General features: G+C 35.4%; 1 protein-coding gene across 2 annotated transcripts in view; it reads left to right on the top strand.

Annotated features, from left to right (window-relative positions):
* LOC109099634 (catenin delta-2-like) overlaps positions 1-16,017 on the top strand; it is a 249,903-nt gene that overhangs the window by 65,664 nt on the left and 168,222 nt on the right. Inside the window, exons 1-2 of one of the 2 annotated variants that reach the window (XM_042714369.1) lie at positions 598-760; positions 5,214-5,329. In XM_042714369.1, coding sequence (XP_042570303.1) covers positions 5,316-5,329 — 14 coding nt within the window. In that variant the 5' untranslated portion in view covers positions 598-760; positions 5,214-5,315. Of the gene's footprint in view, positions 1-597; positions 761-5,213; positions 5,330-16,017 lie in introns of those variants that run through there. The other variant, XM_042714368.1, reaches the window with a different exon arrangement.

Below are 16,017 nucleotides of genomic sequence, written 5' to 3'. Positions count from 1 at the left end.
GATGCTTAGATTGGTTTAGTTAAGTGCAATACCATCTCTCATTTACTCTGACCATAGCCAGGCAGGTCATTTAGCTGTATGCTGTAAATAGTGTCCTTTCAATAAATAATGAATATCTGGTAGCGCTAAAAGGGCTTGAGAAGTTCTGGCTGCCGAAACGCTCTGGCATCCCTCTTTCCTTTAATACACACGGCTTCTCCGGGTCTCCATTGTATTTAAATATGTTCCGACACAGTGCTTTAGATAAATCGGTTCTGTCTCTCTCAAGAACACCGACTTCCAGGCTTGTATTGATGTGGAACAGACAGTGAAAGTTCTCAGGCTTTTCAGCGCGCCGAGGGATAGATGGAGGGGGAGGAAGAATGGTGTAGAGAGGCATTTAGCATTTCACCCCAAAGGCACTCGAAATTCTCGCCCGGTCTTTGAGGTGCCAGGCACAAATAGTCCTGCGAAAAGGGGCAGATGGGTGAGCGATTGGAGGGACACTCGGTTTGGCAGTCTGGCTGGTGGGCGGGACTTTCAGCGATGAAATGTTGCATAAATAATGCCAGAGGGGGGCGCTGGGTCCTCTGTTGCCATGGAGACCTTTGTGGCTCACTGAGCCTGTGTTGTGCGCGAGGTGCTTGGAAGCTGCGACTGGCAGACCGGCCGCGCCTGTAATGAGTTGAGGAATTTCTCTAATGGGAAGAGCTAAGTGGAAGGATGGTCGACGGGTTGGCTTTACACTGATTTCTGCGACCGGTGTGTGGTGTGAGACAAGGTACGGCTATTTTGTCCTGATTTGTGCTGCATGGGAAAGGAAGGAAGAAAATGATTGTGATTTTAAAGGTTCTGTTTGAAGTTTCTGAACTTTAACTGGATTATATGTATGCTTTGCTAATTAGTGATATTCGGTTAAGATGTTCATGCAAGTTGTTTTTTCTTTTCCTTTTATTCAGCTGTTGTGTTTCACATTAGGTATAATACAGCAAAACAACCCCATTCATTGGCACTAATTCGCATTGATTGGATTTCCAGCCTTACTTATTCTGGTTTTAATTGATAATTGTTTTAATTGATTAGCTGTCAGTTCTCATTTTATTTAAAAAAATTGAATTATGCGTTAGTTTGCATTAAAAGTATTTCCTTGCACTTATTTTCTTTTAACTCTGATCATCAGGTGTTGCTGGTTTACCTTCTTTATTAGTGGTTTTGCGACAATAATTCACCTTGTTTGATAGTGTTATTGCTCCAGAATATGTACTTTAATCTACCTTGGAAGATAATGCAAGGTAATTTCCTGTGTTGTTTTAAATATTTAGTATACTTTTAATATTTGTGATTTATTTTTATGGTCAGAGGAAACATCTTTGCAACCAAACAGATCCCCCCAAAGTAAATTCAAATGGTTTAATGCTAGAGGTAAAATACAGTAGAATTCTGTTTTTCAGACTGTTTTTCATTACATTCACTAAATGTTATTGATATTCATGCACCAATGGAATAATATATAATATCTACACATTAATACAAAGCAATGTTTAATTAAATAAATAAATATATGTAAACATTTTAATAACCATTTTAATTCAGCAAAATATGTTGCACAGGGACTGTACACTGTAAGAAAATAAGCATTGAAAAGCAAATAATTTCCTGGCATAAAATTTTCCATAAAATTGTATATTTTATGCAAAAATTAACAGACATTTCCTTCAACCCTAAAACATAACACAATGCATTGCGCAATTCCCAGCTATAACACCTGTGAAGAAATCAATAAAAAAAATCCTTCATATTTTTGAACATATTAATTCATTTTAATGAACTTTTTCTTCGTGAGTCTTAAGGAACTCAAAGTTTCTCAGAGAATTTGCTTGCAAAAGTTTCTCTGTCTGAAGACATTTGCGTTCTCTCAAAAAACTTCAGAGAGAGAGTGCAACAGTTGCATGAGTGAAAGCAAAATTTGTCAAGGTAACGCAAAATTTTTACGAGAAAAATGCAAAAGTACACCATTATAAGTTTTCCATACATTCTCAATTTTTCCATCACCATGGCCCCTTAGGTGCTTTGTATATGTGTGAATGCTTTTTGATGACGCAAAACAGAGTTTCAAATTGATTGATTAAAACAGCCAGTTTGAACTGATTTAAGCTTATGAACAAACTACCAACTCAACTGTTTTTGAATTTTAAATAAAATACATAAAAATGTCTCAGAGCTAATATACCTGCATGTAATGTGACAGGAGGGAATGCAAAACTAATTTTATGACACAATCTTTAGAAAACATAGTTGCCAAGTGTTGCACATTACAATCATATAGCAATATTCACAATGTTGCTTTATCTCCGACAAAATATATTATTATTATTTAAAATAGCTCAGACTTATCTAAAAAGAGCTCTGTTAAATGGAGAGTACAGCCATACAAAGGCATCTTTCTTCGGATTTAATTACTTGTATCTCTCTGTGGGCAGGATGCATTCCACAGTCCATATCCTCTTTTAACGTGTCAGTGTCCTGAACTGCACAAATGTGAGAAGCGAAAAATCTTATGAGAGAAGTGTGAACGGTGTGAGAAAGAGAGAGTTGAGAGAGCAAGACAGAGAGGAAAGCAGTTTAATTTGTTGCACTTCTGTGGTTTGCTGGCTGAGAGCTGGTTGGTTGTGATTAAGTGCGGATGAGGAGGGGTGTTTTGGAATTGAAAATGGATAAAAATGGATAAATTGTTGTTTTGGTGTCTGGAAATGGAGCATGGCGGGACACACCATCATTTGATTCAGTCCACAAATGGCTTTCAGAGCTAGATCAATAAACTCTCCAATTGTACGACCCTCGTATGCATGTGGTTACTGATCAGACCCCCATCGATCCTCTTGCCGGCTGTAATTAAAACAGGTACCAGTGACAAGAACTCCTGCTGTGGAGCGTCTGATTGTTTTCTGAGTTTGTATTTTATCTCCATTTTCCTGTTCTGGACTGTTTCTCAACCCTGATGTGCAGGAATAAAAACACTTTGGGTCTCATGCAGGTCTTTTGTCCTTCTCTGAAGGCTTCTCGTTGGAGGAAGCGCTGTTTCCTGGTGCCGGGCTTCAGGCTCTAATCTTGGCTGCCTGAAGGGGGCAGCTTGGGGCTGGCTGTCTAAGTGATTATATGTGCCATCCAGTTATGGAATGGGCCTTTATTGGTGCTGATGGTGCACTTTCTGTCCCAGCTGGGGCGTTAGTGGTGATTATCGTCTCTCAGGGTCGGACCAAAGGTCTGCCTGTTTGATTTATAACTGGCAGGCACGCTGCTCCACAAATTCTACAGAAGTTTCTCTATGGGCTGAGAGTTTAATCTAATCTAATATAAGTTTGTAACTCAATATAATTACATCAGAGAACTAAATGTGCCCTCTATAGAAAATTTTTAAATGACATATTGAATGTAATTAGTGGTTCTTGCTTTAGGCTTTATTAGATTAGGAATATGAATAAACCTCCAACTTGAAGTACTAGTGTGTTACCTCAGATTGTCCAGAAGTTGTTATTTTACTTTTCTCAATGATCAGATGTACAATGTTGTACTGTTTTACCTAGCGGACAATAAAACAGACAAGCAGATCCCACAGACCTGCATTGAAGGAGGAATGTGAGCCAAATCTAGAGAGCCGAATGGATTAAAAATCTTGATACTGATGATTCTTGATTCAGTTAGATTCTGATCTCATTTTGATTCAGTATCAGTTAATTTGAATCGATTCATTCACTATATCAGGTACAGTACATGTTTATTTTTATAAAGGTAAAAATAAATGGGGAACCCTGTCAGTTGGTACATTATTATAATATTAAAGGTTAATATTAACAACGGAGTCCAAATTATTAAATTCAGTTGCAGTTTATTATTAGATATAATAATCAAAACTCAAAACACTCAAGATTTCTTTCTAAACAAACATTTAAATTGAGCATGAGGCTGTTTTTATATTTAATATTAAAAATGGTTCTACTTGATGTATAAACATGACAACAGTGACTATGATAAAAAACATGTTTTCATGAAAGATTTATTCAAAAATATATTAAATAATACTAACAGATTAAATAAAATATAATGAATATGCAATATATTGTATATATTTAGCAAAATACTTTCCTGAGGTAAATGTAACATTTATGTGACATTGTTTACAAGCTCTTTATTGCAATCATTCTGTGGTTGAAACACTTACCGGGCTTCCATCCAAAGTTGCGAATTTAACTTACTTAATACTTATTACACAAAACATTTGTGAACAAGCACCGTTTCCACCAAACGAGTCAAAGAGAACAAAATCGTCACTTCCTGATAAAGTAGGAGAAGCTATTGAATATAATAATTTTCCTTTATAATAAATTACTTGGAAAGCAGTCATTTAACAGTTCTGGGAGGCAATTATACAGAAATACTTTGATGACAGACTTTGCTTTGGTATTTCCGAATTGACCATATAACAACATTTCAGATGCTGTGGAACAACATCTGGTTAGTCAGGATTTACCGTCCAATAGTGCAAAGTCACATGACTTTTTAATGCGCTTGGAGGAATTTATTCGCAAAATAAATTTCAACATATCTTCTAATGTTCATTCATGTTTATTTCACTTGAACTGAGGCGACCAAAATTAAATAACACTAAAAAAAAAATAACTTTACGAGTAAACAAAAATTATTAAACCAGCTACCTGAGATTTTCAAATCAAAAACAGTTTCTTATGAAAACTAACAAATTTAAACAAAAAAATAAAATCCATTAAAGCACACTACAAATAATCTTTAGCAAATTAATAAAAGAATAAAAAAAATAAATAAAAAATATAAAAAAATAAATTTAAAAAAAAAAAAAAAAAAAAAAATATTATCCATCCAGGCCAACCAACAACTACATAGCAAAATGCAAAAACTGTAAGAACACATTAGAAGCCACATTAGAAAATGCATATCAACAAGGTAAAACACTCAGAGCACATTAACAAACACATAAGAATGTTTTAGCATAACAATGGCAACTTTTGCACAATTAAATACAACTTATATTTTTCTCAGAAAACTGACAATATTAGTTCAGCTGTTACTGTCAGCTGTGGACAGTTTTAATAAGAATGTTGTATTTCAGTAATCTTCACATGTTTGTAGTACAAGTGATGTAGAGTAATGGTGCTTAAGGAAATTTGTTAACTGACCATCTATCTTTCTCTTTTTCTCAGGAACTGCAGTTTGAAAGATTAACTCGAGAGCTGGAGGCGGAGCGTCAGATAGTGGCTACTCAGCTGGAGCGATGCAAACTGGGATCTGAGACAGGTGGCAGCATGAGCAGTATCAGGTAATGCTAATGCACTGTGTGGGAGTGTGCAGGGGCTATCTAATGCGTCTGTATAAGGAGTCCATGCTGCCTGAAGAATGTAATTGTACAGTTAAGGAAACGCTGACAATATTCTTGACTTCTTTGTGCAGGGGTCATAATGGAGTTCATGCAATTTCAACACATAATGTGATTTAAATACAGCACCGTGAGTTTGTATGTGAAAAAGAAAGTGTTTATGTGTGCGTGGGTCCACATGTTGGTGGATTTCCATCTGCGGATCTAAATCCTAATGTTTTTGCCTAGATGTGCACATGTGATTCTGTCATGGGTAAAATATGTTTGTACATTTGTGAATTGCGATACTTTGTACTTCCCCTAAAAAAAAAAAAAAAAAATGCATGCATAAAAATATCTATAATTAATCTAAAGGGAACCAGTTTCCACTTAAGTGACTGTGTCATTAGCTTCCTCAACATTCAATAGCAATTAACATCATTTAGCTTTAGTTAACATTCCTCACACTTGTTAATTATAGGGATCTCTTAGAGGCTTGACCTTCCAGGAGTCTCTGGTGTTGAGAGTTTCTTGGTTTTATTGAAAGAGGAGGGGAAGCGAAACATTGGAGGGCTGTCCCTTTGAGCTCTTAAATTTTTTTTCGTGACCCTTTCATATTCACTGCAGTCACAGTAACTCTCAGGTGAGGGAAAGGTTTAAATGATATCTTGAGCTTCTTAAATGCACGTAATGAAGACGTTTGACTGTTAAGAAGTTCACTTGTGTAGGACAATGTGTGCATGTAACTGCAAAACTAAGAGAAGGCTGTCCTTCATTTTTACCACACATTTTTACTCCCTATTCACAATGTCTTTTATGAAAAGAATCAGTCTTTATCCGGTCTGAAGAAACGACAGGGCGAGAAAGAAATGAAGTCCTGCTGCGCTCAGAACCTCAAGGTTTCCATTGAGAGCTTGTGCGGGAAGGAAGCCATAATGTTACTCTGCTACATAATATTGATTTAGCCTTTTAATTTGCCATAAGTGAACTGTTCCACAATAGCTGATTCAGACTTTCATTCAGCTGATCGTTCCAGAGGCCTTCTGTGAAAAACACCTGCTCTCTCATGGTGTTGCTCTGTTTGTGGTTTAGGTTACGATTGTTTAGTCCACAACAAATACAATACTTAAAAGTGCTGTGGTCGAGTCCTCCTGCAATATTCCTACCTAAGTGAGGAAACTGTAATCATAATGGTCAGTCAAAATGAAAATATACAAGCTGCGTATTCAAGGCAGTAGGCGTTAAGAAAATTAAGCATTTTTGGATTTGGATATTTTCATGACCTTTCTGTATTTTTATTAATTTTTTTTCTCCTGCATTTTTACCATCATGTGTCTGGATGTTTTAATTTCATCCAGACACATGATGGTAAAAATGCAGGAGAAAAAAATTAATAAAAATACAGAAAGATCATGAGAATATTCGCAAATTTTGTGTATTACATATTTTTCTGTTTAATGCATATTAACTTGGCTACAGTTATTTATGGAATGATAACAGACAGTATGTAGAAAGTCATTATGAATGATTTTATATTCCATATATAAACAGCAAGAGTTACTGTTTTGTCTTCAATCTTTAGTTGTGTGTGTGTATATGAAATGTGTTTTTCTGCCATCTGGTACATATTGTTGGGTTTGATATTTGAGCCAGAGACACACAAAGCCAGTGTCTGCTAGCAATGACTTATCAGTCTGACAGTTTGGAAGCCCGAACAGACTGGAGATGCTATTACAGTAGACTGGCCTTGATTGTCAAATGAGTCTCCTGGGAATTCTGGGTAGAGTTGATAAAGAGACTCTTGGCTCACAGGGAAAAGGGAAGGTGCATGCTTGCATTGACACATCGAAAAAAAACAAAAAAAAAAGTGCAGTTCAAGTTGTGGTAGTCTGAAGCCCGGGTACTTTCTGGATGGACTTTAAGGCGGTTATTTTCTGAGCGTGAACTATGCTGAAATGTGTCTGCTTAATTTTCCATAGAGCGTAAAAATGCAAATGAGACATTTTCAACTGTAAACATGGCGCACATGTCTTGTATAATTGGAAGCCTCATGGCCAAAAACCAATTTAAACCAGGTGCACATTTAATTTCTCTTTTTGCTTGTGTATTTCGATGTTTTCAGTAGCAGCACAGAGTTGCGTAAACATTGAGCGTGATTCATGTGTGTTAATGTGTTACTGCTGTAAATCCAGTCACTCTCTGGCACCGGATCAGTCTGGTTCACGGCTGTCTGGAACACATCCTGCCCAATAACGTGATTACACACAAACACATACACAGTCACTTTTCCTTATTCTGTGGTGTTGTGTTTTCTTCTATTTTGGTTTGGTGGGAACTCTCCTAAAGCAAAACCGATTTCTAAGTTGATGTGTTTTTAACAGGCTCGCAGGTAAATTTTATTAAACGTTCAGCACATGTCTATCACGGCTTTCTCATCTCTCTTAGGTCGGATGGTAAAGTATTCTGAGTGAATAACCTTTAGTCTTTATTCTGTCAGGAGACATCACTTCCGTTTGACAGTCAATCTCCTGATGCTGAGCGTTTGGAAATAACTTTAAGGAGAGATAGCAGACATCAGGAAGTGAGATAGGCCTGCTTCTCTCAATCAACTGCTGCTTAGACTTGGTTTACCCTGCGTCTTAAAGATGTCTTCATTCAAATTGGGCATCACTTGGATTAGTTGTTTGACTGCTTTCAGTATTAGAATATGGGTAATTCATAGTGCACAGATGTTAATATGGAGAGGATATGAACATCCTCAATATTGATTTTAAATGTTGCATGTATGTGTTGATGCATTGGCTCTGTGTCTCTCTAGCCCCCTTTCCTTTCTTTCTCTTCCTCCATCCTTTTCTGTCAGTGCCTGGGGAACAGCAGGCTGTGTTTAGTGAAAGGTCATCGCTGAATAACATGTCTGACTGTGTGTTCTCTATGTGGCCGATTCCCCAAAGGTCTCAGCTCTCTGTGCATTTCCATTTTTCACTCAAAATTCCTCTCACTCACTGCAAAGTCGGCTGGAGGCTTTCAGACAAATTTAAATCTCTGCTTTAAGGTGCAGCGATATGTTAAGGCCTGTTTCCAGTTCCAACTCAAAGTTAAAAGTACAACACATTATTGTGAAATCAGTTTAACATAAGAAATAGTTGCAATTGTGAGGAAAAAAAGTAGGTCGCTGATTTCTGAATTGTGAGATTTAACGTCACAAATATATGTAATGAAGTCATGGTGTGGTGAAATTCACAAAAATTGTGACACATACTGTAAAGGTACAGTTTACTTGCTTACTAAAGGAATCCTCTGCAGTGAATGGGTACCGTCAGAATATGAGTCCAAACAGCTGTTAAAAACACAATAATCCACACGACTCCAGTTCATCAGTTAATGTCTTGTGAAGTGAAAAGCTGTGTGTTTGTACATATTTGTACAAACAAATCCATCATTAAGGCATTTTAACCTTCAACTGGGGCAGTTGTGGCCTAATGGTTAGAGAGTCGGACTTGTAAACCGAAGGTTGCGGGTTCGAGTCTCAGGATTGGCAGGAATTGTCTGAGTTTTTTTTTTTTCTTGCACGTGTCATATGCGGGGCTTTATAATAAACTCAATTAGCTTCTTTATAGAGACCACCTTGGTCTGTGTACATTTGCAGAGACCATCCATTAGTATGAAGACAACCAGCTTAATTTCTCAATGTTCAGAGAAGCACTTAATATTTTCTTTTTGCAAACACACACCAGAAAGCTTTTTTATTTATAGAAGCACTGTTACCTTTGCATTAATGAAGCACTTCTTAAATTTACTCCTTCGCTGCACAGCATAATCAACATCCAGCTTCTTTCCCGCTGAACATCTGCTGTCCCAGTTAGGTGTGCGTGTGTGTGTGTGTGTGTGTGTGTGTGTGTGCGCGGGTGGGCCGCTTCAGGTCTCTCTTCTCTAAACCTTGTGTGTGTGTGTGTGTGTGTGTGTGCGCGGGTGGGCCGCTTCAGGTCTCTCTTCTCTAAACGGCTGCTGTAACCTATAGAGAGGACATTAAGGCAAAGCTCTTTCACACTATTTCTGCTAGTTCCTTTCTATTCTATGCTATATTTTTAGAGACGTGACTTCTGTAGCTCTCGGGCTGAAGGCAATGTGTTATTATTCAAATTGGATAATAGGTTGCCAGTCAGCGCTCAAGCGAATAATGTACCGTGGTGAATTGCTTCGCCTCAAAGCTTGACTGTCCATTTTGCTTCAGCTGAAGTTCTGCACATATCTTTTAAACGGCAGAGGTTGTGCATAAAGTGTAAGCCGGTGGAAGTCATTATCCTAAAGACCATGTGACTACAAACAGGAGTAAATTTGAGGGAAAAAATTATTTATTGGGAGTTTTCCTTGAATGTTATTTTGTAGAAACCGAAGTCTCATTTTCGGATCAAGGATGTCAAGATAAATTTATGTTAGCGCACCTTTGCAAGGGCAGTGATAATGAACTTGTCTGTCTTTACTATTAGACCAAGAATCAATGGTGGGAATGAACTGAAATTTAGAAGTTTGTTTAGATTCTTCATTGTTGTGGTATTGTGATTACGTACTATTGTTTAAAATTTGTCCAGACTGAAGCGATGGATGCCGTTACCACTGGGAAAATGCACACTGGACGGACGTTTTGAATTCATAATGCATAATAAGCCTCTTAGAGCCTATGCGCATAAGGGACCAGGATGACTTTGAACAGAATTACCCACACTTAATAGAATGCCATTATGAGAAAAATTATATCATCAGAACCCTTCCAATATTACCAAGCCTTGATTTTCAATTGACCTATCGGTAAGCCCTTGCCCTCGAACACAGATGAGCCAATGGCAGTTGAGTATCAGTTGCACGGGGACCAAAACACAGACATCTTTAGGTTTCAGCTCCATAGAGAAACATTGGAAGATCCGAAGCTTTCATCGGTTTGATGGTGTTTATGCTGCAAAAATGGCAAAACCATGTGGCTGGGTTACTTGTGACATTGATTCCATGTATCCTGAGAGGATGAGCAGTGGAATTTATTTCATTTCATGTCCTAAACCCAAATAAGACTAAGCATTCAACTCCAATCCCAATGAAGACCAAAACGTTCATTTTCTGGTTGTCATGGTGGTTTAGTTACAATTTTCATCTGCTCAAGCAGAACGTTAATGCTATCTTGTGCTTCAGCAAGGTATCTCTGGCTAAAACCAGCTAATGTTAAAGTTAGCGAGTCCATGCTATTACAAACCTAAATAGCTAACTGTTCTCACGTCATGTACAGTGTGAGTCAAAAACACTTAAACGAAGGTCTGCAGTGCCTCTGTATATAAAAATGGTTAAATGTAATGAACAGTGTTGATCCTGGATATTGTCATCTGCGATCATGACGACCATCACATGAAGCTTCTCCTGCTTGCATTGTGATCTGTAAACCCTCACTTCCAAATTAATCTTGTTACCCAACATATTTATTTTAAAATCTTTTATATATCCCTCCATAGCATATTTAAGTCCCACTTGAATGGTGGTACTTCTGTGTCCAAAATTTATCAAACACATCTTGGGACAAGGTTTTCTCACTGACAGCTGTCATTGTAAGACAGTTAGCAACTCCATTTGTTTGTCAGAGTTAGCAACATAACTAAGGGGGGCGGAAGGCTTACCGATAGGTCAATTATGCTTCAGTTATGCCTACACCAAACATTTAATGACAAGGTACAGTAGAATTAGCAACTGAGCATTGAACATGCATATTTAAAAAGATTTGGAATTGATTATTGTGTAGTCTTGTTAATATTATACATGCTGATTTCTGGTATTTTTTTTTTTATAATTTACATTAATTTCTCCCACTGAAAAGCCATGAAGAAAGAGACAAGTAACAAAATGTTGATTAAAAACTAGTGGCCATTCACATCACCTAAAATATGCACATTTTCTAAATATGCACCAAAAAAAATGGTTTTGGAGATGTAAGATTAGTAGTCTTTAATTTGTACCCCATCAGATCACATTTTGCTTAATGTGTGATCAGCGTTGCCAATCAGTACGGTTAATCTTTTATTCATTCATTTATTTATTTTTAAAGAAATTAATACTTTTATTCAGCAAGGATGCAATAAATTAATCAAAATTGGCAATAACAACATTTACAATGTTTAAAAAGATTTGTTTCAAATAAATGTTGTCCCATTGAACTTTCTATTCATTAGTTTCCACAAAAAATATTAAGCAGCACAGTTGTTTTCCACTTTGCTACTAATAAGAAATGTTTTTTGATCACCAAATAAGAATATTAGAATGATTTCTGATTTTGTGACACTGAAGACTGGCGTAATAACTCCTGAAACTTCAGTTTGGTATAATATATGAAAAAAAATGTTTTTAAATATAATAAAATATAAAATTATATTTACATTTTTAGTAATGGATCATTTTAATATTTTAAATAATAATTAATAACTTAATAATAACTTAATAACTAAAAATATTTCACAATATTAGTTTTTTCTTCAGTATTTTTGATCAAATAAGTGCAGCCTTGGTGACTTTAAAAGACTTAAAAAAAAATCTATTGTATTTAAAATATATAGCAAAGGATTAAAAAAAAATGTGTGTCTATATATATATATATTATATATATATATATATATATATAAATAATAAAATATAATATATTTAACTCAAAATTCACTAATAAAATAATGCATTAGTTAAATGCATTGAACAATTCCTGCTTTATTTCGAATTTCTTAATATTTATTGGCAAATTTATCAATTTTCATTGAAAAGGTTCAGGGGTTTAGGTGGCTACTACTAGACATGGTTTCCATTACTTGGGCCAAACAAGCTAGTGCTGATGTGTAGATAAGGCCAATATTAATATGCAAATCTCAGGGAAAAAATGCTGTTAATGGAGGAAGAGGAGTGAACTTGACCTCTAAATTAATGCTTTATTGTGTTTAAAACAATCATTTACAGTACATGTGATGAGAGGAAAAGAGGAAAAAAGAAGCTAATAGATGGTTTGGTATGAAGCATTTAGAGGAAGTGTAAAGTGTTTTGGTAGCAGGCTGGTTTAATAAATGACTTTCATAAGCTTGCAGTGGCCTGTGAAACACACAACATTGATTTTTCTCTTTCTTTCTTTAGGGGATCATGCACTGGGCATATTGGTTAGAGATTGTGTTTGTGTGTATGGCACATGCAAGCTCTCGCTGAACCATGAGGTCAGTTACGGGGCCATATGTCAGCATTTGTAAAAGTCCTTAGTGGTCAGCAGTTTCTCTGTGTACGTGGGCTCTGCAGATAATGAGAAGGGCCCAGTGTGTGTGTCATCTAATCCTCTGTGTGTGCTCCCAAGCCACCCATCACACACGCTCAACTGTTGTTTGCCACACACAGTCTAACACTAACTGGGCCAGTTAGGCACATTGGGCTGCTTTGAAAGGATTCTTTATTAGGGGGTTGAACCACCAGTTTGAGATTGGTTTGATGTTGATGACTGGAGTTGTGAGTCATCTGGGGAGAAAGTGCCTTCACTTTATGTATGTGCGCTGGTACCTACTTAACCATATTTTGGGTGCCGAATTTGTACCTAAAAGTGAGCTAATCTCCCAAAACCTTTATTTGGGGACATAAAAATGGCATTAAAATTAAGTAAATAAAGTTCATCTGTAGTGTGAACATGCATGTGAATGTTTTCCAAAAAAATTATATGTAGAAATATATCAAACTAGCTAAAGTTAAAGTTACTTATATATATATATATATATATATATATATATATATATATATATATATATATATATATATATATATATATATATATATATATAATATAGTTTCATAGTAAACTAAAATAACAGATTAGATGAGGTCAGCGAATTGCTCTGATTAATGCGTAGAACTCAGCTGGCTGCACTAATGGGAACAGTGTGTAATATACTAGAGAAATGACTCATTAAAGACAATGATTCCTGTAAGGTCAGAGATCTGACTTGCTTGAATTAGCATATAAACTGACACTTTAGAGAAGTTCAGCACTTCAAAGGTTGAAGTTTGTCTTGCACATAGAATCTTAAGTTAATCAGAGCCATTATGATCCTGTTGAACAAACGTCTCGTAAGATGTTTTTGATGACTTCATTGAGTTCCAAGCAGGTGCTTGCTACATGGGACCCTTCCTCCTCTTAAGTGCTGCTGTTTACCCAGCCAGCTTGAGCTCAGGCCTTAACAGTTTTCATTATTAAATTATTTTCCAGTCTCACGCATCCATCCATCCAAAAAACACTGGGTTAAAAACAACCCAATTTGGGTTGTTATTAACCCAAGGGCTGGGTAAATATAGGACTGAACCCATCTTGGGTTAATTTTACACAGCATAATGGGTTGATTTAACCCAGCTAATGGGTTTATTGATTTTTACTATATTACTAGCTTATTTTTTATTTCATACATTAAATAATGTTTACAGATCAACTTAAATCCTCTAAACTTTTATAAAATACTCCACACAACCACTGGTTTGCATGATAACTTCCTTTATTTTCCTTTATTTATCATTTACAGCATTGTTTAAATAGGCTAACAGAAGTAATTCACGTGTAATCGACCAGTCTCTGTTGTTATTCTGTTTCCACTGTAACAGCGCTGGTTCTCGTGCCCAAGCTGGAGTCGTGTTCAGGAATCGGCAGGGAACTGCTAACGGACCTCCCTGCGTTTCACTCTAGCCAAAACATGCTGTGACTCCATAACCTGCCAATAAACAAACAATAAACAGCTCTGAGCACGTTTTAACATCCAAAGTATTATATTCTGTATCTTTATGAATAAAATCATTAATTTTATGCAAAGCATCAGGATTTTCCATCACACGGATTCACACGGCATGCCTGTATGTTTGCTCTGCATAAAATTAAACGATATAGATCACAGTAATGATTTTATAGATCAAATAAAATGTACACAACCCTGTATTTTACCGAAAAATACAAAAATGGACACTTAACCTGAACTTTTCTTTCGTGAAGAGAAGGCGCCAAATCCCCGCGATAAATAAATCATCCACTGGGTTACGTCTGACCCAGGTTCTGAGTAACACAAAATCTACCCAAACATTGAGTTACGTCATGTCTGACCAAGGAGCTGCAAAACAACCCAAACACTGGGTTGTTACATTTTGTTACATACACAAAAAAACTACCCAAACACTAAATTTAAGCTGTGATGGGAAAAATCATTTTAATGTAGTAAAATCTCAGCAATTGCATTGTATGAAAGATATGAATGGCTTTCACTACATTTTAAGCTGTGATGGGAAAAATCATTTTAATGTAGTAAAATCGACACTTAACCTTGAATGAGGTGAATGGCATTTAGGACCTCTTTCTGTCCTGTTATGTCTACAGCAGAATTACACTTAAATCAGTGTTAATTAGCTGACCTCGTATCAAGACCTGAGAGATGGTGAGGTATTGAAGACAGAAGATTGAGTTATAGAAGAAGGCTTGTTGAAGAATAAAGCATAGTTGATAGAAGTAGATGAAGATAGACTGCAGCGGCCTCTGGCTGCTACTGGACATTCACAGTGATGCTGTGACATTTGCCAGCTGCTTTGATTGTGCTCTCTAAAGAGAATGATAGCCTCTGTCTGCCCGCCGGATCAGCGGTCTAACACATTCACAAACTCTGCTTACCTTCAAATGCCTTTTAAACAAGAAAATGACTGATGAGTTTAATGATTTTATGCACACGGGCTCAAGCAAATGGAGATGTGCATGCATGACTGCACTCATACAGAATAGAGCAAACACGCATAATTCTTGTACACTGAGGCGTGAGTGAGTGGAATTGACCTTCTATGTCCATTTATTTGGCATCCTATCACTGTAGATCATATTTAATTAGATTTTTATTCAATTAATTATATGATATAGTTATTAATTAAAATCTTTTTATACAGAATTTACGTACAAATGTTTTAAATGTCTTTTTTAATATGCAGTTAATTAAATTAACATTAATTGAAAGTCCTATGAAAATTGTGATCATGCTATTTTATTATCATTGATAAAGTTTTATATATTTTTTGCCAATTTATTTGTTAATTTATTTACCATTTAGGTTACTATTTAGGTTATAATTTAGGTTACTATTTACATTTTTCCTTGAAGAGTTTATATATATAGTTTTTATAGTTTTTTAACTTAAAATTTAAAAAAATAGTTTGTAGTGGATGTTTTGTAATGGATTTTGTAATGGGGTATATATATATATATATATATATATATATATATATATATATATATATATATATATATATATATATATATATATAATATATATATATATATATATAATATATATTTTTTTTTTAATAGTTATAATTTAGGTTACTATTTACATTTTTACATTAAAAAAAACATATATTAAAACAAATTTAGGTTACTATTTACATTTTTCCTTGAAGAGTTTCATATATTAAATCAAACGATTTAAAGATTACATAAAATCTTTTTTTTTTATATCCATTAGTATTTATTTTGTATTTTTGACATTTTGATTTACAAAGTTTTGTTCACATTGTTCTCTTAAAATATAAATGAAAATATATACTAATATATTGATAATAAAATAATGTATACTTTATTAAAATTA

This window comes from Cyprinus carpio, chromosome A24, assembly GCF_018340385.1.
Source record: "Cyprinus carpio isolate SPL01 chromosome A24, ASM1834038v1, whole genome shotgun sequence".
NCBI classification, from domain to species: domain Eukaryota; kingdom Metazoa; phylum Chordata; class Actinopteri; order Cypriniformes; family Cyprinidae; genus Cyprinus; species Cyprinus carpio.
Note: the sequence above shows the minus strand (reverse complement) of the source record. Positions and strands in the feature narration are given on the sequence as shown.